The sequence below is a fragment of the Aphis gossypii genome, chromosome 2 (assembly GCF_020184175.1).
Source record: "Aphis gossypii isolate Hap1 chromosome 2, ASM2018417v2, whole genome shotgun sequence".
Lineage (NCBI taxonomy): Eukaryota > Metazoa > Arthropoda > Insecta > Hemiptera > Aphididae > Aphis > Aphis gossypii.
Genome location: NC_065531.1, coordinates 72,498,433 through 72,525,525, shown reverse-complemented (window position 1 = coordinate 72,525,525; position 27,093 = coordinate 72,498,433). Strand labels below are relative to the sequence as shown.

At 25.6% G+C, this 27,093-nt stretch overlaps 2 protein-coding genes and 1 long non-coding RNA gene across 10 annotated transcripts; 1 reads left to right on the top strand and 2 right to left on the bottom strand.

The window, feature by feature from the left end:
* Positions 1 to 6: 6 nt before the first annotated feature.
* On the top strand, positions 7 to 12,340 carry LOC114125885 (uncharacterized). Of its 2 annotated transcripts, XM_050201400.1 has the most exons (13): positions 7 to 293; positions 396 to 503; positions 580 to 922; positions 1,013 to 1,103; positions 2,028 to 2,205; positions 2,273 to 2,552; positions 2,660 to 2,809; positions 4,626 to 4,769; positions 5,377 to 5,472; positions 5,819 to 5,947; positions 6,027 to 6,119; positions 6,225 to 6,459; positions 12,234 to 12,340. In XM_050201400.1, the coding sequence occupies exons 1-13, from the start codon at positions 138 to 140 to the stop codon at positions 12,283 to 12,285; spliced, it is 2,055 nt and encodes a 684-aa protein (XP_050057357.1). In that variant the 5' UTR covers positions 7 to 137; the 3' UTR covers positions 12,286 to 12,340. The 2 variants fall into 2 exon arrangements, with proteins under 2 accessions (XP_050057357.1, XP_027845488.2); XM_027989687.2 differs by lacking the exon at positions 12,234 to 12,340 and having other exon boundaries at positions 6,225 to 7,052.
* On the bottom strand, positions 7,434 to 9,215 carry LOC114125905 (uncharacterized). Its single transcript, XR_003592548.2, has 4 exons — positions 9,115 to 9,215; positions 8,924 to 9,040; positions 7,715 to 7,978; positions 7,434 to 7,526 (listed from the first exon to the last, which is right to left on the bottom strand). It is a non-coding gene; the product is annotated as an uncharacterized LOC114125905 (long non-coding RNA).
* Positions 11,064 to 26,473, bottom strand: LOC114125866 (JNK-interacting protein 3). 7 transcript variants are annotated; one of them, XM_050201397.1, is made up of 26 exons: positions 25,855 to 26,473; positions 24,849 to 24,969; positions 23,952 to 24,141; positions 23,730 to 23,886; positions 22,922 to 23,115; positions 22,767 to 22,861; positions 22,605 to 22,640; positions 22,400 to 22,438; positions 21,158 to 21,175; positions 20,958 to 21,072; positions 19,137 to 19,281; positions 18,800 to 18,981; positions 18,414 to 18,608; positions 17,763 to 18,000; positions 17,316 to 17,501; positions 17,069 to 17,246; positions 16,531 to 16,761; positions 16,322 to 16,435; positions 15,256 to 15,415; positions 14,975 to 15,194; positions 14,718 to 14,889; positions 14,523 to 14,636; positions 14,282 to 14,446; positions 13,700 to 13,831; positions 13,498 to 13,617; positions 11,064 to 11,618 (listed from the first exon to the last, which is right to left on the bottom strand). In XM_050201397.1, the coding sequence occupies exons 1-25, from the start codon at positions 26,146 to 26,148 to the stop codon at positions 13,532 to 13,534; spliced, it is 3,777 nt and encodes a 1,258-aa protein (XP_050057354.1). In that variant the 5' UTR covers positions 26,149 to 26,473; the 3' UTR covers positions 11,064 to 11,618; positions 13,498 to 13,531. The 7 variants fall into 7 exon arrangements, with proteins under 7 accessions (XP_050057354.1, XP_050057351.1, XP_027845458.2 ...); XM_050201394.1 differs by lacking the exon at positions 13,498 to 13,617 and having other exon boundaries at positions 11,067 to 11,618; positions 16,322 to 16,432; positions 25,855 to 26,471; XM_027989657.2 differs by lacking the exon at positions 13,498 to 13,617 and having other exon boundaries at positions 11,067 to 11,618; positions 25,855 to 26,470.
* Between the last annotated feature and the right edge of the window lie 620 nt (positions 26,474 to 27,093).

The following is a 27,093-nucleotide window of genomic DNA, read 5'->3' as shown; positions in this document are numbered from 1 at the left end:
TTATTATTATTAGAATTAATGTTCTTATTTCAATAGTTTCATTTTCTGATTTTCATTATATTGAGTCGACTCACGGAGACTGGGTCGTGTTGTTTGTCATTTACACGTTCCTATTGAAGTCTATATTAACGGTCACCATGACGGATTCCGATTTGAGTGAAATTTCTTCCACAAGCGATGTAAATTATTCGGACATCGACTTCGATACACCGAATACAACGGACATGAAGTTCAGTGACGTCAGTGACTACCCATGTGATGAAAGTTCTGTTGGGAATATTTCATTTGAAAAAGTAAAAACTTTTATTTATTCGAATTTTGTACCTCGTCGTGTGTGTCAATTATATAATATAGTGGTTCAGTGGTTGTATTTATATAATGTATGTTTTATTTAGAAAAAAAAACTAGGTGTGAGATCATTGGACCAGGATTCGCCGTCATCGTTTTCAGAAAATGAATTAGACGCTGTGTCGTTATCTTCATATGTAACGAGTTATGGAAATGTTTGTTTAATTATTTTATTATTATTATTATATATTTGTAACAAATATAATATAATGATTTTGTTCTTGTTTTCAGACCAGCCAGTATGATACTAAATGTGCTGTTATATTGTGTAATTCAAATGCAAGAAATCAGTTTGATAAATTATTTTTCATCAATTTTCCTAGGGATAATAAAAGTCTTTGTGAAATTTGGTGGAGATTATGTGGACACCATGGTTTGTTTAATCCTTCGTCAAAGATATGCTCTATTCACTTTAAAGCAGACGATTTTACTTCTAATATGGTAAGAAGAGATGGAAAACTCTATAGACAAACTATTTTGAAAAATAATTATATTGTACCAACTCTTTATCTACAACCATATGAGTATGCAAAGTTTACTAGAAAACGGAAAAAACGTGTTAATGGTATTAGCAGTGAGTATAGTTAACGCTTATTACTTTGATATCTAAATTTTTCCATTTTAATTATTGTAAGTATTTATAAAAAATATAATTTAATAATAGAACACAAGAAATCAAAATCAATTGATGTATGTGTAATTCAAGGCTGTAAGAAAACTTCTTTTAAAAATGGGAAAACTACATTATTTTTCAAGTAAGTTGTTTTTAAATTATATTTAGTATGATTTAGAGGATGTCAGCATACTATTTGTTTTCTCTTTCTGGTCCACGCTCAACACAGATATAACGCATTTACGCAGAATCATTTTTTCTATGTTGTTTAGTTATCTTAAGTAAACTCACCCATTACCAATAATATTGATAATAATGTTTTTAAGGGAATGAATTATCCATTTTATATTTTATTGTTATTTGACTTTCAAAATAATGTTGTAAATTTAAATGATGTTTAAATTGTTTTGAGACCATATTTAGTCGAATCGACATGTCATTCCCTCAAAAATATTTTGCTCTATATTTTTTTGTAATGGGTGTTTTACTCTTAAGATAATTTAAAATCATAGAAAAAATGATTCTGTGTAATAGCGTTTTGTCTATGTTGAGCGTGGGCCAGAGAAAGAAAACAAATAGTGCGTTGACATTCTCTTATAGAACACTAATAAAAATTAAATACATATTAAAAATTTAACTAAAAAAAAACCACAAATATTTTATAATTAGTGACATATCTAAGATTAATAGTTAAGGTTTACAGAAAAAAAAATAATACTATTATTGTAACCAAAACAATATATTTTAAGTTGTATGCAACATTGTGAATGACTATTGTACCATTAATGTAGTATTACTAGTATTAGAATACTACATTTGTAATTATCAATTGATGATCCATTTGGTTGTGCTACTTACTGAGTACTAAGTGCCGGAGTAAACATGTAACCCATGAAATATGCAATACATATTATGTACATAATATTTATATATTTAGTGTTATTATATTTTTCACATTTTTGAGATTTTAAAACTGAGTAGATTTTGTTACTCCAAGTTTATAAAACTGCATCCAAATTATTTAAATGGAATATATTCTAAAATGTTTCTTGTATTTAACTTTTAGATTTCCACTTGAAAATAAATTTCTGCTTAAAAAATGGTTAAATAATATCGGATTGCCTTATTGGAAGCCATTAAAAACTAATCGAATATGCTCTGATCATTTTGAAAGTTATTACATTGTGAAGATTGATGGTGTTTATCAACTTAAAAAGTATGCAGTTCCATCAATAAAAGCAAAAGTATATATATATAGTACATTTTTAGTGATTAGTTGAAAACATTATACCATCAAAATTTATTTTGTAGAACTTGTTTGTCATGAACCACACAAATAACAATAATGGGAAGTTCAAAACATCTGTTAATGATCCCATTAGTCCATCTGATTTTAATAGGCTAGAATTTAATATGGTAGATAAAAATACTTTAGTAGTCGAAGAAAAAAAAAGAAAAAATGGTAATATTAGAAAAACTAATTTACTAACTTCATTAGAACGTAAGATAAATCAACAACTAAAGAAATATGATAAAATACTTGAAGCTACATCACTTACAAATTCTCCAGTATTGCAAGATAGTGATAAAGGTAAGGTGAAAATGATCTATTTATAATCATATGTAGTTCTATCATAATATTTTAATAAATAAGTATATTATATATTTATATTATAATATTCTATAAACTATCAACAGAAGAACATTTCTTAACAAAATGCAATAAAACAAATGTTGAGGAAACATTGGATGATGTCAATAATTTTAAAGAATTACAATCTACTAAGAAGACTAATTTAAGTTTAACAAAACAATATCTAGAATCATTTGAGAAAGAAATTGCAAAAGGTAATGTATTATTATAAATTTTTAGTCCGTATCATACATTGATGTATTCATACATTTTTTAACGATTTTATCTTAACCCATCATAACCCATAATTTTTTTACACCGTTGGTGTCGTGTTAGTATTTTGCTCACCTATTAAAATACATGCGTGAGTATACAAATTAATATACCAAGGTACTGAAAAATATCATTATTGTACTGCTAAAGTATAATAGTAAAATAATAAAATAAGATAATAATAAAATTATTAAAATATTATATAATTAAATTATTTTCTCCCCCTTTTTTTTTTCTCTTCTTATTTACTTTTGTTTTCTATCTTTGTAAACCATATGTTAACCTGTTGTCTATGTAAAAAAGGGCCTAGCCCGTATATTCTAAAAATAAATAAAATATCAAGATAATAATATGGTAAAGTAAATAAGGCGATAAATGATGGTGCGCCACTGCGGCGAACACAATGCCAAAATATATGTTATTATTACGTATACGGCAACATTGGACTTCAATAACTTTATTAGTTTATTTTTTACGCTTAATGTTTTTTTGTATTCATTTTTGTAAATAACTCAATTAAGAATATTTTATAGTATTGTCAAAATCGAATGAAATATAAACCAGTGGTTCTAAAAATGGTAATTGTGTGAGCTAATTGCTCATAGCGACACCAATGTTAATGTTAATGAATTGTAAATAATATTTTTCCTACAATAAGAAGTATAGAATTATAGATATAAGTATTACATTTACATGTCATGTAAAGTATTTGTATGTTGTGTGTTTCAACAGGATCTATAATTGTATCTACCACTGTCAATCTATTAAGATAAAAAATGAGTTGTACAATAATACAATATAGTATTAATTAACACATTAATTTTCCAAATCCTTGCAATCGAGACAATTTTTAAATTGTTTAAAACATTTAATAGTTGAATTTTTTAGTATTTCAAAGGAATTACTATACAAAGTGATTCCTCTAAAAGATAACATTAAATTATTCTGTCTAGTGACATCTGATTGATATGCAATTTTTGAGAGAAGATAAGAAATTCCAAAATACACATTTCTTGATGATTTTTACATTTTTAGATCTTTCCGTGTGAATGCGCAATACAACTTGCATTTTTTTTAATGACAACAGATGTTCTTAATACCAAATTCAGATAGAACTAGTTTTTTTGAGTCAATTTGGTGCTTTTTACCGTAGCTCTAAAGCCAAAATTGACTAAAGACAATGCAGTAAAGTTTTGATTAAAACAATTGCATTTTTCAACAATCATCCTAGAATTTTATGGACTGTCATATAATTTTAAGTTTTTTTTTTATAATAAATTTAAATAATTTAATAATGTCTAAAAACCTAAACATACAAAAAAATACTTGAAATTGTCTGACAGTTCATAAAATTCTAAGATGATTGATGAAAAATTCAATTGTTTTAATAAACTTTTCCTTAGCTTTATCCCTTAAAGCAGCGGTTCCCAAACTTTTTTAGCTCACGGCGCCCTTTTTGAACTAAACTTTTCTCAAGGCGCCCTTCCCAAGACATAGCATAACTAATCATAAAAAATGAATTAAAAACTTTCTCTACCGATATTATAGTAATTGGTTTTGTCGTATTACCCTCGCCGCCGTCATCGAGTTAAAATTTATTTTTAGACCAGGTCAATTTCTACGGCGACGCGGCGCCCCTGAAAAGACATTGCGGCGCACCAGGGCGCCGCGGCGCACAGTTTGGGAACCACTGCCTTAAAATGTAAATTTTAATAAATTAAAAATTAAAATTAAATTTTAATATTTTGATAATTTCAGAAAGAGAAAACATAAATGGAAATTTAAATAGTAATGACATTGATTTAGAATATGTCTATTTGGATATATTAAATGATGTTAATATGAATGCAAGTGGTGTGATGGAAGTTCAACCTACATGTGATACAAACAATAGCTTAAATGGTAACTTGTTAATTATAATTAAAATTTTTTAGAAATATCTGTGGCAGCTCATGCTATAATGTATTTATCATACATGAACTATCCAAAAAAATTAGTTAAAATAAATTATTAAATTTTTATTATAAATTATAATTGATCATTATGCATATAAACTGTAATTTAAAAGTAGTTTATTCAAAAAAAAAAAAAAAAAGGTTGTAAAGCTTTTCATGTTAACAAGTATTTTCTATTAACAATTTTATGATTTATTATATGTGATAATTTGTGATATTAGCTATTTTAGTACTTTATTTATGTACTTATATCAATTTTTTTTCAGCAGTCTATAATATATTTTATAAAATAAAATAAATTTATGCACCCTCTGTAAGTGAACCTCACAAATTTCCACTGGTTAATATTAATATATTTAAATAAAATATATAACTAATCAGTATTCAGTTTTATAATAAATGATTTACTTTTATGAATCTGTTATAATTTACTTTTATCCTAACATGTGTTTAATTCTGATACCTTGATAATAATGGAAACCTTTATCTCACAATTATATTTATATCTTAATAGTTGAATTTCTATTTTTATATAAAATTACTTCTGTTAACAGTTAAAAATAATACAGATGAATTGGAATTTGAAACGAGTAAAAATGGTTTGAATAGTATGTCTGTAGAATCAATGAAGGAAAATATATTGTTTGAAGGTAATTATTAATTGACTTACATATTTAATAGACTAAATATATTAAAAATATGTCTATAAAAAAGAGAAAAATATATTTGTTTCCTATTTTGTCTGACAAAAAGAAAATATGAATTCCTTTAATTTAGAAAATTTAAATTTGAAATAATAAAAGTAAAAAAATACTAACATGTATATATATTAAATTTTCTCCCAAAAAGGTCAAAATAAAATTTTGGAAATTGACTTAGATATATATTGTACTTGAACTTTTTGTCTGACAATAAAATCAAATATATTCTTCAACTTTTTATTGGTTGATGGTATTATCGTTAATAAACTTGAAAAAAATATTTTGATTTTTTCAGAAAAAGAAGAGATGAATAAAATTTCAAATAATAATGATATTGATTTGGAATATGTTTATATGGGTATGTTAAATGATGAAAGTATGATGGGAGTACAACCTATATATGATACTAACCTTAGTATAAAAGGTAACTGGCTTATATAAATTACCATACATTGTATGAACGGCTCTTAATAACTTATAGTTAATAATTTATTTATTTTTAGATGAAAGTAATGTAACTGAAACAGTATTTGAAACAAATAAAAATAATTCAAAAAATACAATTGTAGAATCACCAGTGCTTAAAATTGCTGAAGGTAGTAACATTTTTTTGATACTAATGATTTCATTTTTTTCTTTCCTTGATGTATTATTTAAATATACATTGTTTGATACATTTATAATATCTATTTTTGTTCTAGAAATTCCTGATTCTATCATTTATGATCAAGTTTTATCAGAATGTTATGGAGAAATGCTTCCACCTTATTGTGACCAAAATTGCCAGCTAAAATGTTATTATTCTGTACCTGGTCCCCAACGAAGAGAAATTTTTAATGAATTCAATAAATTGCAAAATGTGATTGAACAGAACTGTAAAATTGCTCAATTAGTACAATTGGTTATGGTTGAAAATATAGAAAGTAATTTTGAAAGGTTTGTGACATACCATTTAACTATGAATAAGGAATCTGTAAAGGTTTGCCAATTGTTTTTTATTAATACATTGGGTATTTCTGAACACCGTCTTGATGCCATTTTGAAACCCGTCAATTACAATTGGTATATAAATAGTGATGCTGCATTAAAAGCCAATGTTCCAAAAGAAGCAACCACAATAAATGAGCAAATTATAATCACAAATTTTGTGAAAGAATCTTTAAAATTGTTAGATAAGGATTACAATTTATATGTCCCTGAGAGTGATACAGAAATAGATCTGGAAAATGTACCATCCCAAGAACAAGAAAAAGTGTTAATGTATATAAAAAGTATTCCTAGAATTTTATGTGTACCCAAATTCCCTGGAGATGTAAAGAAACAATTATTTGAAACCAGTATTTGTATGGGGTACATGTATAAAACATATTCTGAAAATTATATTAAAAATAAAATTCCGCCGCCATATACAAAACGTCAGTTTAAGAAAATCTATAACCTGTATATGAAGTCTCACTTAAAAATGGTTTGAATTCAAATTAATTTTTTTACAGTTATATTTTTATATGAATACAGTTTATAGAAAAGAATTACCTATTATTTGTTATTTATTGATAAGTAAAATTGTTTTACGAGTATTTAAATGTAAATACAATGATTTCATTATTTTAAGTAATACATAACTCAGTTGGTTTTTATAAAATATTCTTAAGGGACATTATGTTTTTAATATGCTTTATAACTGTTTAGACAGCCACAATTTAATTTTTGAAATTAAGAGTGAAAAAATTATATTGTAAAAAAAAAATGTATGTTTTGTAATATTTATCTAAAAAAAAGTGTAATGTTTAAATACATAATTTATAAAAATAGATCTTTTATATTGTGATTATAATAATACAGTATTTTGTTATTTCAATATTTAAAAATATCATTTATCTTATTAAAATATAAATTCAATTTAATAACCAATTTATTTTAAACATTCTTTGGTAGCTTCCATTTTAGTCATTTTTTTTGGTTCCACACCTTGATGAACAATACTACACTCCATTGACAACTACCTATATAAAATAAAAATATTTTTATGTACATGAAAACTTACAGGTATATTTAATGTTTTTCTATGACTAGGACCAGGTTCTTTGTTTAAACTTGGGTGGGTATGTCTCAACATTTAGCACAAAATTCATTTTATAATGAAACTGGATGTTTTCTTTCAATAATATATTACTACCATTAAATAAAGTACCTAGCTATTTTATTGTTTGCTTGTCCTATTTGGACAATTTATCATCTAGTGACAACATGGGTAATGTTTTTTTTGAAAACTTTGTGCGATTTCCTTTTCTTTGTAAAATTTGTTTACACCTCTTATTCATTTTGGCATATAGTAAAAGTGGTTCTAGAGATTTATATTGATTCTTATCTAGACCTTCACTTGGTTCCATCCCATTTTTTGTAACAAATGAATTCTAATACCACGGTTTCTTAAAGCAGCATTTTTAAGCTGATCCTGCAATTATAAATTTATTACATTGTGTATAATTTAAAATAATCAACAATAAAGTATTTGTGTAATATGTTATTGTATAAATAATCATTATTTTACAGCCATGATATTTTCAGTAAAAAAATATCTTGTGTTGATCTGGATGATCACTGAAATCCTTATTATGATTTCTTTTTTTTTATTAATTTTAATTACTTACAAAAATACTTGTTAAGTATTTTCAAGTATTTGTTACTGCCTTAAAATAAGTTTAAATTAAATACTATAAACTTGCACACTGTTAAATGTATACATTCAAGTATCTATTAAAATAACCAGAGGGGGGGGGGTGCACCAGATATCCCATGGGTGTTCAGCAGATAAATTGTAGTGTAGTTGATACTTGATACAGTGCTTGAATATGTTTCAACACAAGTAATACTGCCTGTAACAGATTTCCATTTAGCTTACATGCACTTAATATGAATGTTTATTTAGCAATGCAGCAATTGTTGGATAAACGGATAAATATACAGTTAAAAATAAATTGTCTTGATACAATAAAATATGTATAATATTAATTTTAAATTATTCAATTATATATTGAATTATTACATCCTGACTTCCGTACAAGTTAAATAATTAAATTTATTATTAAATGCACAATAAAATGTATTTTAATTAAATTTAGTAGGTTATTAGTAACCAACATCAATACACTATTTAATAAATGATTAAAATGTAAAATAATGTTTTAAGTTTTATACAAATGTCTTATTTGGCTTTTTCAATAATAATTCTAGTCTTATATTACCTTAAAGTTGAGGTTATAATTCTAAGTGTTTGTAAGCCCAATGAAAGTTGCCCATATTGAATTTGAAGAAAATAATATTATAAAGTGCCAAAATTATTTATACCCACGACATATTAAAAAATAAAAACTGCAGTATAAAGTTCCTATACATTTACCTTTTTCAGTCAAGTTTGAAATCCAGCAGAAAGTTCTGCAGGTGTTAGTACTTTACCACCAGTTTGACCAGTAAACTGTCCAGTTTTGAATGACAACAAAGAATAACTGCCACGTGCCTAGAACATTAAACATTAATTATTACCTTTAGTTTAATGACCAATTGAACAATTAATTTAATATTCTCATTTACATAAGGTGTTAATGCTGGAGTTTCAACAGCAGTAGAAACATACTGATAATCCAAAGGCTCTATAGCAGTGGTTCTTAAACTTTTTTTTTGCGTACTACTTAGGTGTATTATTAATCAGTCACGTACCACTAATGACTAAAAATAGAACGATCCAAATTGTACAATTAAATACTTTACTTTTTAGTTAAATACATTTATTTTAAATAATATGGCAGTAAATACTACAATATAATAGTTTTTATTCATTAGTTTTTTTAAAATAAGATATGAATTAAATAATAAATTTTCAATGAAATTATAATAGAATATTTATTTTAAATTTTCCATTCTACCACCATGTATTCTTTTGCGTACCACAGTTTGAGAACTGCTGCTCTATAGCATTGGTTGGAGTTAAAACAGGTTAAACAATATTTTTTACCCAAATAAGACAATTTTTATAAATTATATCATATAATTACAGTAGTTGTATAAAATCTTACAGCAACAACTTTTGGAGCCTATGGAATATGATGTGATTTGTTAGAAAGATTATTTCCTTTATCAGGTCCGAAACACTGTCCAAGTATTTTATTTAATTTTGCACACGCTGCTGGCTCGAATGAAGTAGTTGTAGCTTTAATGGGCAGAGCGGCGTTGGGAATAGGGAATGTACAATAATATTTGGCTTTCGTCAAGAACGAGGATCTTTTTTACACGACTCTTTAATAACTAAATTTCAAAGCTTAAATAACAACAAATTTTTAAGAGCGTCACCAATGACCATACCACATTTAATAATATACCAATTCTCTTCCGATTACTGAAGTTAAGTAAAATCGGAGGTAGTTTGTACTTGGATGGGGGTGACCGCTTGGGATAACTACGTGACGTTGGTTTAATTATTATTTTTTCTATACTTACCATCTAAAATTGCATTCCTTTGATTTTGTTTTAGAATTATCGGGGTTTATACTTGGGTGGTATTTATAAGATAATGTTTAATTATTAATATTATGTATTTCGAATTTGAACTACCTACCTGATAGATAATAATTCATACAAACTACATGAACAGAAGAATTATTTATATTGGTGAATTAAAGAATAGTTTATTTGAACTATTTAATTTAGTGAACTTTTAACTTTAAATTATAAAACTATTCTCTATAATAATTTTCATTATATATTATCATGAAATAGTGATTGTAAAATAAGATTTGATAAGCTTCATACAAATATGTCATGATTTATGTCACTTTTATTTTGTGTTAGATGACGTTACCATACATAAAAAACGTTGGTAATTTACTTTCTAGATTTATGATCCTGTTCTGTCCTATTAAATTGATGACAATATCGGAGGGTATGATAAGTTTGATTTATATGTAAGATACATATATTAAAATCAGTCTTAATATTTTTGAATATTAATAGGATTCAAATATTATATTTGTATTTATGTTGACCTAATGACATATTTTTATTCAGTATAGAACCGTAGTATCATACAGTATTATGATGTTAGTATTTTACTATAAATTATAATATAATATACAGTAATTTTTCAAAATTTGAAATAATATGTTTATCGTGTTTTCAACTAATACAAAAAGATCAGTGTTGATCTAAAACACTAATTACAGCAGATTAGAACAATACAATAAATGGTAAAAACTAAAAAGCTGGTTATCTTATAGGTTTAATTACATAATATTATCCAAAACACATATTTTAAATAAAAATAACAAATTAAAAATTTAATAACAAAAAAAAAAAAAAAATTAAAAAGTTCAAAAAATTTATTTTTACTTAAATGAACAATAAACCACTAAGTATTTCAAACAATAAATACACAATATAGCAAATATTAAAAAATGTACGTACAAATTTAAAATAATTTACAAATAATACAGTTTATTTTTATAATTATATAATATGTTATATTTATATTATATAATAATCTACTAAAATAATAAGTTTGGTTAAAATAATATTGTTTAAGATACATATAATTATATTTAATATATATATATGCTTGATTTGACTAAATGTTTTATACAATAATGTAAAAAATGTTTTGTATAAATAAATAATTGATTAAAATATCTTAAAAATAATTAATTATATTGTCCAATAAAAAAAAATCAACAAACAACAGTTAGTTATAATAAGATGTACTAAATGAGTTTTATAAATCACAGCACAATATAACATAATGTAAATAATAATATAACAGACGAGAATAATAAATAAGGTAACAAAAGCAATAGATAGTAATAAAATGATAGAGATTATGAGGAAGAATCGGTTATAGGGTTAGATTCAATTCAATTAAAACATCAAATATAAAATTGGGAAATGGCACTTTATATGAACAATTAAGAAAATCCTATCTTACTAAATTGTATTATTTAATGAATCAATATTCAATCTTGCTTTACTTTTAGCTTCTGAATGAACTCCCCAGAGAAATAATTGATTTTTTTCTGTTCTGTCAAAGTAGTCACCATCTCCTTGTTCATCTAAAAAACCTTATAATATATTACTACTGTCAACTGAAAATAGATTTTCAATTGTAATTATAGTTGTTAGAAAACACATTTTAATCAATAATTATCATGAAATGTATCATTTCATTGATTGTTTACTTTGTATACTCTCATGTTTAAATGTATTATGGTTCATGATTTATATGTACTAAACATTTTTGAAGGAATAAAAGTTATTTTCATACAATATTACCAATATTACAATCATGTAACCATAAACAAATTATAGTATTGAATTAATATACATTTCAATACACTGTATACGTTTACTAGATGATTCATTTAACATGCTTCTTGTGCTGTAAAAAGTACGGTTTCCCTGCGGCGTCCAGAGGCTGTGTTTTCCCTGTAGTGTCAGATGCCGCAGATTTTATTATTTTATTCTACTCTTTAAGTTTGATTTTACAAAATTAAATCATAACCACAGCGGCCATTGTCTCTTCCACACATAAGATCTGATTTTAAAATTATTCTAAATTTGTTGCCTTGTAATGAAGAAATTTAAAATGAATTACCTACTTATGAACTTAAATTCAAAAAAAAAGAAAACCTTTTAAAAGTTTGTTTTCATTGTATTTTAATATGTAGACTCTGGGCATCGTCAAGCAATACTGGTCTGGACACTGTGTCAAACGAATAGATGCACTGCGTCAAATGCTAGTAGTGAAACCACAGTTATACACTAGAATCTCGACCTCAGACCTAACGTCAGATGTTGCAGGGAAACCATACCTGAGGAGAGTAATGGGTATTTATTTTTAAACATTTTATTATAATATGGTGGGTATTCTAGAATCAACCTGTATATTATACAGTGTATAGTAGAAGTGCTTTTTTTTTGTCTCTAGTGCCAACATTTGGTTATTAAGCTTTTAAAACAATTTTACATGCCATCAGATAAGTATTAGTTAAATGAAAAAATTGTGATCCGTATATTTACACTTCATAATTCCTGTACAAGATATAAAAGTTATAATTAAAGTAAAACTGTATATATTTTTTTAAATATAAAATAATATTCAATAAAGTATTTGCATACTATTATAAATATATAATTGTGTGATAAAAGTTAGCACAATCTAGAGAGAGCTTAAGGACACCATAATTTAATGCACTTGTGGACTACCTGAAAAATAAAGGGCTTCAATAATCCTAGTTTTTTTCATTAAAATTGCGCAACTGAATATAAATGCCTCAACTCTACATTTCTTTTACATTCTGAGTAGAGTAATGAATATATTTGCTTTACAATAATGATATCGTTTTGTCTATCATCAATCACTTTTTGGAACAGTAATAATTGTTTAATTTTAAGTTTTGTGGGTGTTTTTATGCTGCTTATAATTAAATAGTTTAATCATAGTATGGGTATTGTTTTTCATAGCTTAAACTCATTCCTAAATGGCCATGTAACCACATCATCAGCTATTAAATTTAACTTTTTATTTATTTTGTATAACTGTAAATCTGTACAAAGTTGATATTAATAGAATAATGGGGATATATTTATTTCCAGGATAACCAAACTGCTTAATTATAAATGAATTCTATTATATGTTGGAAATTGATGTCCATGGTATTTTAGAAGTTATTTTTATAATTTATAATAAAAATATTAAAACACTAAGATAAATGTATTTTCAACTATGTTTGATTTATCACCTATTATTAAACAAACAATGGTGTATTGGCGTGTTTAAATAAGACATAACAGATTAATTTTTTATGCTATTTAAAACTATTAGTGCTAATTAAAACGATAATATTTTAAGACAGAAGTCAAGAAGTTGAACCACATCAGTATCAAAAGAGAAAAACAAAGCTAAAATTATGGACCAATAATTATAAATACCATTTTAATATTTGAGGGAAATTTTTATAACTTTTTAGCAAGTGTCCTGTTGAATAATTCTAGACAACATGGACCAAGCGAGCAAATGGCAAGTTGCATCATTCGTTTCTTCCCCATCGGCTACAGACAAAACATTTTAAATTCTTTTTTCCTACAAATCTTTTCATTTTAAATAGAAAATTATTATAAATAATATATTTACCAGATCTGAAGTCTATATAACCTTCACCACCAGCTATAATTAATGTGGATGTTAAATGTTCAGCATCAGGTACACTTTCAACAATAGGTTCATCTTGTTGAATGGCAGATGCAGCTGAAAAACCTCCAGATCCTATAATACAAATACATTTGGTTATTATACATTTAATTATAATTTTACATAATTTTTTTGAAAGAAGTTATGACAGAGCTTAAATGAAAATCAGAAGAACATGATATAAATGTGTATTGTGTAATAAACAAACTAAACAGATAGTATTTATTTATTTTTATTTTTCCATGTATAATAAGTAATAACTACATACTAAGTGGCAAGTTTGAACCTAAAAATATTTTTAATTAATTATAACACTAATATTGTGGGACTTTAATTAACACAAGTTATATAGCATAGAATACATTTATTAAAAAATCCAAATTCCCAGCAATCTATAATAGGATGTCCATGATTATAAATATTGATACCATAAGTTTTTTTTTTTGAATGATTTATATTAAATATTTTATAAATAAATGCCATGTATTTTTGAATTGCATAAATTTGTCTATATAAATAATTTACCTGGTACAGATACAAAAAACTTTACTGAATCTCTAAATCCATGTACTGATAGTTGAGCATGGGCCATTGAGCAATATGGTACAAAACTACTTGGTGTTATCTCTTGAGTTTTTGGTTCAGAATATACTTTCACTTCTTTATTAATTGGAAATCCTAAAAGACCTTCTAAACAAAAAAAAAAAAAAATTAAGAGAAAAAATGAATTATTTAATTCAATGTTAAGTAAATAAATATATCATACTATCTAAAAGAGGGACGGATATAACTACACCAATTCCAGTTCCAATCCATAGCCTGTTAGAAGCAATTAGCATTGATGTTATCCTAATACACGATAGTTGTGGTTTATCAGATCCTGTTGATAAAATTTTTTTTATTAAATTTTTAAATAAAAAAATATTTTGTTTATTAATTAATTATAAAACAAAAGTTTTACCTAGCATTTTGATAATAAATGGTTGAACATCAACATCTTGTAAATGATTATAATTATATGCATGATAAAGTCTTATTGTTGAGTCAAGTCTTATTGATACCCAAACACCGTCTCCTACCCAAACCATAGTGCGTACTTTACTTTCTTTATGAGGATGTGCTTCTAATGTATGCTAAAATATTTATACAAAATTTGATAATTATATATTTTATTTTGAACATTTCATATCATAAACCATTATTATTTACTATACATACAATAACAACTAATGAACGTGGATGAATAATGTGTACTTTGTTCTTATAACCACACCATACTCGTTTGCTATTTACAGATACTAGGCATCGGGCTGCATTTTGAGGTGGCCCTAATGTTACACTATGATATTTGCTTAAATCCCATCGACCTTCATTGTCACGCCGAAATACAACTACTGTTCCATTAGCCAAAGCACACAAAACACGACCATCGACATAACTAAAAATAAAATATCATTAAACCGAATATTCTAATTATAATATAGCTAAGATATCCTCACATAATACTCAACACGGCGTCTTTTAATTTTACTGAGTGTAAACATCGTCTCCACTGTGACTTAGCAGAGTGAACAAATATACAACCATTTTCAAATCCTAACCAGATAGTAGGTAAGACACTTGACATATTATCTAGATCTTCTTTCGCAATTTCATTTTCTAAAATAGATAAATAATATAAATAATTAAAATAGTAAAATAGTAAGAAATAAAAAATAAAAATATTAACACAAGATAATATTACTTAATATTACCTAAACATGAATATACTCAAATAAATTACAACTAAGAACTAAAAATCAATAAACAGTTAATACTATTAATTAAGACATCTAAACAAAAAAAAATTGAAATAAACCACACCAGTGCTTAAATTATATTAAATCTACTATTAACTTTCACAAACACTGATTAGTATAAAGCTTGCAAAGCCTTAACCTTATGGACAAGATACACTTAAATACATTTTTCACGATAATATTTATTTATTGTTTATAAGTAAACAGAATATTATAACTTCAACTCCTATAAATGATCAATGTTTAGGTGAAATTTAAATAATATGCTAATAAAACTGCCAACTTACAAGAGCATAGATATATATGTCTATATACAAGAGTATATAAATTTAAACAATACAAACATATAGAACATTGTATTGAAAAACATTTTCTCAATAGAATTCTTAAAATCGTTTTACTATTAAATAGGAATAATTGAATGTAAATTTGAAATACATTGATAATCAGTTACAATAACAAAATACATTAACATTTTAATATACTTTAAGAGTCATAGGTGTTATATAAATTAGTGAAAAAGCTATAATTTTTAATTAAAAATTGTGCAAACGTCGTTTTAAATTTTATGTTTTTAACTACTTTTTTTTATATTATTTTTCCATTGAATATAATTTTGTTATAATTACTTTTGTTTCAGAAAACCAAGGAGCTATTTAGTCATAATTTAAATTACTTTAATCATAAAATATCATTCATAAGACAAAAATAAAGTATATTTTTTATTAATAATATAAATGCAAAATTTTGTTTAGAAATCAATTACCATTCAGAGGGTCAGATATTCCATCCTTTATGATACCTTCTTTCAATAGACTAGGTCTTCTTGGTATTTCACAGCTAGAATTATCTGCTTGAACAGAATCTGATATGCTATCTTCTAAGAGCAAAATACGAACAATAGCACAAACACAACAAGCAGCAAATTCAGACATTAAAAAATAAAAGCCGTCTTTAAAACTATTAGATAATTACCATCATCAACTTTATCAGAGTTTATATCACTTGATTGTTCATCTGCTTTATGACTATCATCTAAATAAGTTTCTTCACTGCCAGCTGCACAACTAACAAACACAATTTTGCCGATTTCAACATCTGATTTTTTATCTTTTGGTAATTGCTTGTCTTCTTCAGTAACTTCTTCTGTTTGCTCAGGCTCACAATTTATAACATCATTGTCTGTATAATCATTTTCTAAAGCCCCTATAAAAAATTGTAAAACACATTTAGAGTGAATTTTATAATCATATTAAGTTGTGTTCACAAGGTTTAGACAGGAATATAGTCAGTTATATACTCATACAGGATAAATATAAAATAAAACTTTTTTTAAACTTTTAAAACATATACAATATATACCCTGTCTAGCAATTCTATGCATCTCCATGTGACAACCCACTGTAATTAAACTGGTTTTGATGGCAGGATGTCATGTGGAGATGCATAGAAGTACTGATTTTTATTAGGTCACAATGTGTTTCTTGCTGGACAGAGTATAGATTATATTTACCTGGTACTGAAGCAATACAACCAATATGAGCTTGACAGGAAATATGAAATGTCTCTAACACAATATCAGGTTTGTTGGCATCAATAATGACTACTTTAGTATTATTATTAGTTGTAGTACATATCCAAATAAGTGACGATAGCACTAATTCTGATTCAACATTTGATCTACTATTTTCCTATAAGAATTAAATTAATAAGTTATTATAAATACATATTAGTTATAAAAAAATGAAACAAAATATTACTTTTAATTCTTCATCTAATTTTTTCATTTCTAAGCTTTCATCAATTGAAGTTTGAAGTTCTGAGTTTTTACTAATGGATTCTTCCATATCATTATTATTATTATTGTAAAATACACTGGCCCCAACAATTTCACCACCATCTTTGGTAACACCTCCACTAAGATTAACTCCTGTAGCGCACCACATCTGAAATAAACAAAAATATACAATTAAATGTTCAAAATAAAAATACAATTCATACTTTAATTATTTATAAAAGTAAACACGTTAATAAAAGTTAGAATAATAATAATACTAATTATAAAGTGTTGTAAAATTCAGAAACTAGGACGGACATGGCTAGGGTTTGTTTAAAAAAATAAGATAAAAATATTAGTACAATAAATAATAATAATAAAAATTTTATTCAGAAAATAAAATTTGAAGTATAGATTAAATAATATTTACTTTCATTCCAGGTTCAGTGTCAGCAAGCGGTGAGCAACAATTTACTAGAACTGGTACTGGATAATTTGTACTTGGACTATTAGATTGATGTGGCATACTTAAAAGAGGTCTTCCATTTGAAGGATCAGCTGGCATACTCCAACCATAAGCTTGTAACCAGCTTTCTTCTCTAGGAATATGAGTCCGTATTCTGCCAAAATGCACGCGTCGATCAGAACGCTTAGATTTGTCACTAAAGCTAAATTTAATTAAACAAAGTTCATTAAAATAATAGAAAGTTATACATAAAATTTCTCTAGGACTAACCTAATCAAATTTCTTTTTGAATGTGTGGATATTTTTACAAATATTATATGATAAAGTTCAAATGTTTATGCCGAGATATCGTTTGACTAGAATTATAAAAATAATATTCCAATCTGTAACCGAATATTAACCAATATTATTGAATAAATAAAATTAAAATAACTATCCCGAAAATTTTAAAGGAAAATAAATACATAAATAATTTAAAAGTGTTTTAATTCTCAGCAATGAGCAACATTATTTTTAGCTCGATATAATAATATATTTTATGTTTTGTTAGTAAACCCATTAGCCATGCAAAAGATTAGTCCTGGAGAAATATAAAATAAATAACAAAATACTCACATGTCATCTTCATATCTACTATATCTTCCTCCTTCTATCATACTACGTCTTTTCATTATGCTAGAGGGGCCAACTTGATGAGATGATGGATCATAATGAATTGATCTTGGACGCGCAACTACGCCTCCTCCGCTATCTCCACTTCCAAGTCCAGTGTCGTTTGGTTTGACACTGCTTCCAAATAAGTTGCTAAAACTATAAGAGATATCATATTTTGATAAAGTGATAAAATAAAAATTAAATAATATAATATACAAAGCTACTGGATTATACCAAAATCAAAAGTTATTTGTGCATATTCATATTTCGATTGATTTGGTTTTTGTGCGATAGATAATGAAGCACTTTCTTTACACCATTCAGAAACCAAATAATTAATCACTTACAGTCTCCACACACCCTGTTTTTTTTTCTCATTTGGCTCCAATCGAATGGCCCGTACAGTTTCTTGCCAACGAAGTGATTCTTCTAAATCCATTAGTTGTTCTTTAAATTTATTTCGTTCTAAAATAACTCTAGCCATTTCAACACGGGTAAATCTTTTACGTTCTGCATATGACTTTTCTTCCTGAAATTTTATTCAAATATCTTATTACAAAATAATATTTATCAATATTATTATTTAATAATAAATCAATAAATATTAATTTATGTTTTTATTATTAATTACAAAAATTAATTTGTAATATAATTAATGAATGATTAATAAAATGTAATAGTTACATCAGAATCAGATTTGTTCAATTTGAGCTGTTCTAATTCTTGCTTTGTTTTTTTTAATTCTTCTTCGACTTCAGATGATTTCTGAGCCAAACGAACATTTAGTGTTTGTAAAGCTTTTAACTCCTCACGTAAAATGTGTTGCTCACTAATTGAATTCAAGTTAAATAAAACAACAATTGTGAAAATTTAAATATATTAACATCAATTTATATGATAATATTATTACAAGAGTTATCCAAAAAGTATCTAACACTGTTTTTTTTTAAAAAATGGAAATCGGTAGACATTAATAGCTAATTATATAACAATTGAATCAAATTAACTATAAATTATTGAATATTGGTTACAGCCGTTACAGGGTCCAACTAAATCATATAAACTAACAAAAATCAAATCTAAAACTGATTAAATATAAATTATATATTTATTATATTTTATATTGATGATTATAAAACATTGTACAATAAATATATTTATCCACAAATAGATATTTTAATTTATATTTAACTAAATAATGATTACTATGAGCCATTGGTCAAGTACAATTTGAAGGACATGTATATTGTATATTTAAAATTTTGATTTTTGGTCCTGTATAGACGTATAGTTCTTATTTCTTTAATAGACAGTGTAATTTTTCACAAATACAATGTAAATTATTCAAAATTTGAGCTTAATATAAGTTTTTCTTATGGTACTCAGCTCTGGGGTTCTACAAAAAAAACCAACATACAAGAAAAAAAGATATCTTCCAATCTGGCAGATCCCAAACGGCTCCCGTCAAAACAGGTAAATTGCAAAACGGTTTTCATAGAAAAAATTTTAAAATAAATTAAAGCTCAGTCATACCAATACACCTAAATTCATAAAAACACCTATTGTATAAAAAAATTACCCAATGTATGATTTTTTTTTATATTTCTATTGTATATGCATTTATTTTTCATTTTTTAACACCAAAATGAAATTTATTTGAATAAAAAAATTTACAATAATATATGATTATTCTATATAATTTTTATAAATTAATTAATTTACACCAACACATTTTTAACCACGCCTCTTTTGAGACACTTTTAAGTTTGTATGAAATGAAAATGAATTTGTGTTGTACAAAACCGGAGCTATTTGGAAATGTACTGGTCCGTAAAACCTTTATTAATGGGAGTCGTTTGGAAATTGACCTTTTTGTAAAATAGGAGCTGAATGGGCTATATTCTGTCAATCAAATATCTTAAAATTTATTATTAATATAGCTCCATACATATCAATTCGCCTTCATCCACACTAACCTCTATACTTCATCGGTTCCGGAAATAGTCAAATTTCATTATTCTAAATTTAGAAATTACCTGCAAAATCATCCTAATTCCCAGGTTCAAAATTTACCATTTATTTCCTAAACAGGAAATCTTTGCAGGAGGCTTAAGTGATAATGGCCTTGTGACTTAATAAATTGAAGTAAAAACAAACCCATATTGAAGTACCATCACTGGATGGTTCTTCCCCCACATCAATAACCAACTGTATATTTATAATCTCTTAAGCTTATTGTGCTAAAATGTATATAGATGGGACAATTTCTCTGAATAAAAATGAAAAACAAAGATATAAAAAATGTATAGTCCATATCTATTTTTAAAAATAATGCGCTATTAGATAAAGGTCAAACTAGAAAATACATTTAATAAATAAAAGGAAAATACAGTTTCTTAATGTTTTATTTATTTACGTTCCTCAGATGAAAATATTTATGTAACCTCAAAATTGTGAATAACAGTGTGAATTACTTTTCAAATAATGTTAAATAAAAATAAATACCTTGTAAGTTCATCAACTTTAATAATTAAATCATCTTTAACAATGTTGAGAGCATTTTTTGTAGCCAATAGTTCAGTATTTTCTTTAATGAGATTTTCAACTTCCTTTCCCATACCTTTGAATTGTTAAAGTAAAAAAAAAATAGTTAATACATATTAAAATATAACTTTAAAAAATTGTTAGTTAGATGTTAGTCTTACCGAAAAAGTTATCATTAACTGTTTTATGGTTTCAGACGGACACAAGAGCATATTGTTTGAGTTACAGCAGCAAAAACATACGAAACAAGTTATATTTAGTTAAATATAATTTGTTATTTTAAATAAAAGTTGTACAAAGAACTTTTAAAATATTTATTGCACATAATAAAAATGCTTATATTGCAGTTTAATTATTAAGGAACAGCTTTTAATGCATTAGTTTATTTTTTTGTCCCTTAATAAGTATAAAATGTTTAATTTAATACATGCAAGAAAGCTTAATAATAAAGTGCAATTATCTGAAGTAAAACAATTGTGCAAATAAGACGATTTTTAAGCTGTATTCCAAAGCTAGACATTTTAATAAATTTATTATAAAATAGGTGCTTTAAAAAAATAATAATAGTATGTACCAGTATCCCAAATTTTTGTTTTTAAAACTTAAATAATATGTTCTAAATTTTTCATATAACACTATTGAATATTTTTATATTTTTCAATAATTATAAGCATTCAAAAGTTTTAATACACATAAAGATAGGGTATCAATATTGCAATTTATAAAAATATACATTATGTCTATTAGTTTTAAAATATTTTATTAAGTAACTAAACATCAATAATTTGTATATTTATTTCTGAAACAAAATATGATTTTTATTTAATAAATTTGAATTAAAAAAAAAAAACATAGAGGTTACTCATTACTATTCAAATTAAAAGTTTCTAAATTATTTTTACAAAATGCATAGAAATAAATGAAATAGAACATACATACTTAGCTTATTAAATTTATTTGCATTTTAAGTTTAATCATTTTTGTATAAAAAAATACTGAATTCTGAATTATTTCATTTTGATCAATGATCATAAGAAAAATATCATAAGGAATTAAATAAAGTTTTTTCCTATCAAATCAAATATAACATTGAACAATAATTTTTTTATACTTTCATATTTTCATACTACAAATAAGAATGGAATAATGTCATGGTACCTGTATGACTAAATTAACCAAATATAAAAAACATAATAGGTTATATATATTATATATAGTAGGACCCATCAAATTTTCTATTGTAAAATGATAGAAATTGTTTGATACAGTAGTTTGAGTTGACCAAAATTGATTAATTTTTTTAAATCAACTATTTTTAATTTTTTTTAGTTTTTGACATATGCAAGAATATTTAGTAGGCGATATAAAAGTTAAGTAAAAAGAAACTAGAAGAGATGCCATACCTATCGAGAGTGGAGTTTCTGGTTCATTCTCACTGCTAACTGTCGATGAAAAAATATGTAAAAAAGAACATGCAAAAAAACAAGAACAATAAATGCTGTGCGTTTTAAACAAAATATAATTTAAAAAAAGCAGAACTAAAAAGGCTATAAAAATAAGATTTTTCATTTAATTAAAGCATAGAACAATAATCATAATATTTCATACCAGATGAAGCATAATCTCCAGGATGTACCCAATTACCTGAAACACATAGTAAACTTAAATATAAAAAATTATAAAATGTACTGAAAATAAAAAAATTAATAGATTACAATGAAAAAATTAAACTAAACTAAAGACTAAAAACTAAAATAATATAATAATTACCAGTAATTTCTGGTCCTTCTTCTAATTCTATTTGCACTTCATTGTCTTGAAAACTGAATTCTTGATATAAAACATTAGTAGCAGGTCTTTGTTCTCTACAAAATAAATGTTTAATTATTGGTAAAATATTTTTATTTAATGTTACTTTATTTTACCTTTGAGTATGACTACGTCCACTAAGTGACATGACAGAATTCTTAGGAGTTGCTTCTATTTCTTCTACTATTTCTGGGACTTCATCTGGGCTACTGTCATCAGCTTTGCTAATAGAATTTAATGTTTCAGACCAGCCTCGTTCAGATACTTGATCAACACGTAAACGTGATTCTGCCTCAGAAGTTTCAAGATCCTGAAAAGTGAAGTTGTAAATTATTAAAAATTTTGTGATTTAGTTAATTACAATAGTTCAAACAAATATTAATTCCCTTGAACCAATTTAAGTATAAGCTTTCCTTTTCACTAATCCTACAGCTAATTTAAATATAGAGGAACATTGTCCCTACTTTAAATATTATACTGTCTGACATATAATATAAGTTACTGCAAAGTATAAGCTAAAGCTTCTATGGCATTGATTATCTATGCACCACCAACCAATGGCATACATTAACCTAGTGTACTAACTCTCAGCTATTTATTGATATATGGTTCTAAATCAGTTGTACAATCACTTAAGGCAATTAACAGTATGGAATAATATGTATAGTAACAATATGGTAATAAATACTAACTAGAACAACTAACAGTCTCTATAACATATATGCACCCTATTATCTGGTCTATATCTTAGGCGTTAACAGTAAAATAAATTTTGTGACAGCTGAAAAAAATTATAATTTTCATTGACTACAATACAATATATTTAATATTTATAACCAAAATGTATTTATCATTCAACTTATAAACTATATTAGTTGAAACTAATTGAAAAAATAATTACAAAAAGTATGTATTATTATTTACTTGAGTTTGTAATTCATTTTTCAGACTAGAATTGGAATGCATACTGCCTGGAGGAGAATTAGATATAACTAATGGATAGTCATTGGATCCATCAATAGACTTCATTGTAGATGGACTTTCAAGGGAACTAAACCCAAATGAAACTGGTCCAGAAGATCTAAATAACAAAATAATAACATTAGGTATTGTAAATTAAATATTATTTATAAAGGTTTTTTTTACCGATTCATATGGGCCATGCTCATAAAAGGCATACGCATACTTCTAGGATTATCCATTCTATCACCAGAACCCATTAAAATTTTTGTACGTTCAATGTGATCCATATGAGTTTTAAATAATTCTGTATATCGCTCATGCAATTTTGTGTATTCTTGTTTCATATCTTGTTCTTTTTCTTCAAGTCTATATACTAATATTAAAATATAAAATTAATTATATTACTTTCAGTATTTCATCTATAACTTAAAAGTAACATAAAATACTAGTTCCACTTTGTCAACATTTACTAACCACCACAGTCATTTTAATTATAAAAAGCACTTATTTTTCAATATAAATCTGTTTCTCACAATTAAAACAAAAATATCAAGTAATTTATGAATTATCTTGTGTCGGTTCAGTAAACTATGAAATTTGTGTTATTTACTGATGGTTATTGTAAACAATAGAATATTTTAATTTAAAAAATGTATTCTTGTATTAGGAGGTTTATGACAGTAGCCTGATAATTTGGTAGTTTTCATTAATATCTGATAAAATATGTTAATACCAAGATATCAGATATTTTACTATAAAATCATTCAAATCTATAGACCTATAGTGCATAACAAATATACACAAATTATAAAGATAAATATAACCAATACTATCAAATACATTCTCTCGCCTCCTAAAGTTGAGTACAATATTTTGCTTATGTGTAAAGCCATGAAAAATAAAATAGTTTAACTTTTAAACTTAGGTAAACTTATGAAGCTTTATTAGTCTTGCATATTATTATAGAAACACAGTCTATAACTCCAATTACAAATTGTAGATAACGGTTTAAATGTTAATGTATATTTATTAATTATCACTAATTAAAAATGAAATAAATTATTTATGTTAAATACTTACCATGATCTGAAGAATTTTTTGATTTTAATTCTAACATCCTAACAATTGATTCTAAACTCTCTATTTTACTTTGATAATCTTTTTTCTCATCTTCAATATAATCTTCCATTTCCAGAAGTTTCTAAAAAAAGGGATAACAATTAATAATTTACTTTACAGATACCAGGTGTATCTAAAAATATTAGTTTAGACTGTTTAGAGGGTAAAAGATTTATATTAATCCCAACTAACCCATTTTTTGTTGTTACACTATATTTATTATACCAAAATCAGTTTTAAAAATTTCAATGTGTGCAAAGTTAGTTACACACTTAAGATGTTACTTATTCAAAATTATAATAGAAAAGAAGGGATGTACAAATATTTAGATATATAAGACTCAACTGAGTCATAAAAACCATGAATACATGAAGAACTTTAGATGAGATAGAAAGCATCAAGTTTAAGAGGAATTTAAAAAATTTTAATAACTGTTTTAATTTAAGATACCTAGTAGGAATTTTTCAAGAAAAACATAAATTATATTAATAATCTCGTTAATAATAGACAAAGCAAGCTAAAACAAATGAAAATTATCATACAAAAAAACTTAATAACAAGTATATAATAAAGAACCAATATTAATAATTTAGGAATATCTATATTTGACTATATTTTATATATATAAGTGTCTATATATAAATATGTATAAAAAAAAAAATGGCAACTTTACACTTGTCAATGTCAAATAGCCTATTTATTTGTAGACTAAAAGGTAAATACTTCGCTATCCTTCAAAAAGGTCATATTATATTACCATTATCTTAAACAATGTTAATTTAACTCTGTAGCTAAAGATGAATTCAAACTTGAGCTAAACTATATTTGCATTATATAATTAATTAATAAAATAAATTATAAGAGTGAAGTTTTACTCTCAAATCATCTTAACCCTAAATAAAAATCGAATGAAATATAATCATATTTAGGAATTTAAATAATATTCTAAAAATAATTGAACCCATACCTGTTCTGCAGATTTCCGTAATTGTTTTTCTCTTTCATACTGAGTAACTAATTGTTCATTGTCTTCTCGTAATAGCTCAACTTCTACCTCATGTTCTTGATTTTCTGTATGAGAAAGATCTAAGCATTCCAGCACGTTAACAACCAATGGCATCAGGTTTTTCACAACTTCTTCGTCATATTTGGATATCATTTTTTCAAATTCCTGATAAATACTACCAGCTAGTGATTGTACTTTTTCAGACATAACGACATGGGTGTCGTCTTGAGTCCCGTACACTACTTCTTGAGCCATTTAGTGTGAATATTGTCAAATAATTTAAGTCCAAATAACAATTAAAGAAAATCTAATTAAAATTTATACGAGTATAATAGCCATTGATGACACATAGGTATTCAACATTGTAAAACATAATATTATATTATGTACATTATTGATACATATAAAAACTAATTAAAACGTGTAAAACATTAAAATTGCTTTTTAAGAACTACTAAGCACTTTGCTAGTAGCCATAGAAATACAAAAATTTACAACTATAGAAGTTACAATACTTTAATACTAGTAATACTAGAGTACAAACTACAGAATATATTATTTGATCTAATATTGCAAGTTGTACTGTTGTAGTATGGACTCGGGGTTAATTGATTACAACGCATTGATAATGGCGTTGCAAATAATAAACAGATGCTGACAGTGTTGCCGCCGAATATGTGATTTGGCAATGAGGAAAAATTGCGCAGTTTGTTATATACCTAGCCACAACACCACCACAGAGAATAATACGTTGCAACTTATTTTATTTTTATTTTTTAGTAATCCGCAGCCCGCTGGTAAATCAACGTTGAACGTTTTAAAAACGATTATTGAGTCAATAAAAAAAAATTGCATTTACACAAATAATTAGTTAATCTTACTATAATTAGCAATGCTGATATTTACGCTACAGACTTCGGATATAAGTATATATGTAATTTATTTAGACAGTTGTGGACTATCCAGGATGAAACAACGAACCTATGAGTGCGGGTCAATAATATTAATATTTCCGAACTGACTCTTTTTTTAGTCCGCTGTACTCTCCAAATCGTCCCCTAATTGACACATTTCAAATCGTCCTTATTTTATAACTATAATTGCCTGTTTTTTTTAATGACATGAATAAACGTCAATGATCGTACACTAAACTGCATGTATTATCACAGGTATTATATACCTATACCTACTACTGTATGA

What these genes read in the sequence shown, in the direction of transcription:
- LOC114125885 (XM_027989687.2), top strand. Translation starts at nt 138, where the DNA reads ATGACGGATTCCGATTTGAGTGAAATTTCTTCCACAAGCGATGTAAAT. An exon ending in GGAATATTTCATTTGAAAAA is followed by an intron (nt 294 to 395) that starts GTAAAAACTTTT and finishes TGTTTTATTTAG; the next exon opens with AAAAAAAAACTAGGTGTGAG. An exon ending in TACTAACCTTAGTATAAAAG is followed by an intron (nt 5,948 to 6,026) that starts GTAACTGGCTTA and finishes ATTTATTTTTAG; the next exon opens with ATGAAAGTAATGTAACTGAA.
- LOC114125866 (XM_027989657.2), bottom strand. Translation starts at nt 26,148, where the DNA reads ATGGCTCAAGAAGTAGTGTACGGGACTCAAGACGACACCCATGTCGTT. An exon ending in TACGGAAATCTGCAGAACAG is followed by an intron (nt 24,970 to 25,854) that starts GTATGGGTTCAA and finishes CCCTTTTTTTAG; the next exon opens with AAACTTCTGGAAATGGAAGA. An exon ending in GGACGTAGTCATACTCAAAG is followed by an intron (nt 22,862 to 22,921) that starts GTAAAATAAAGT and finishes TTTATTTTGTAG; the next exon opens with AGAACAAAGACCTGCTACTA.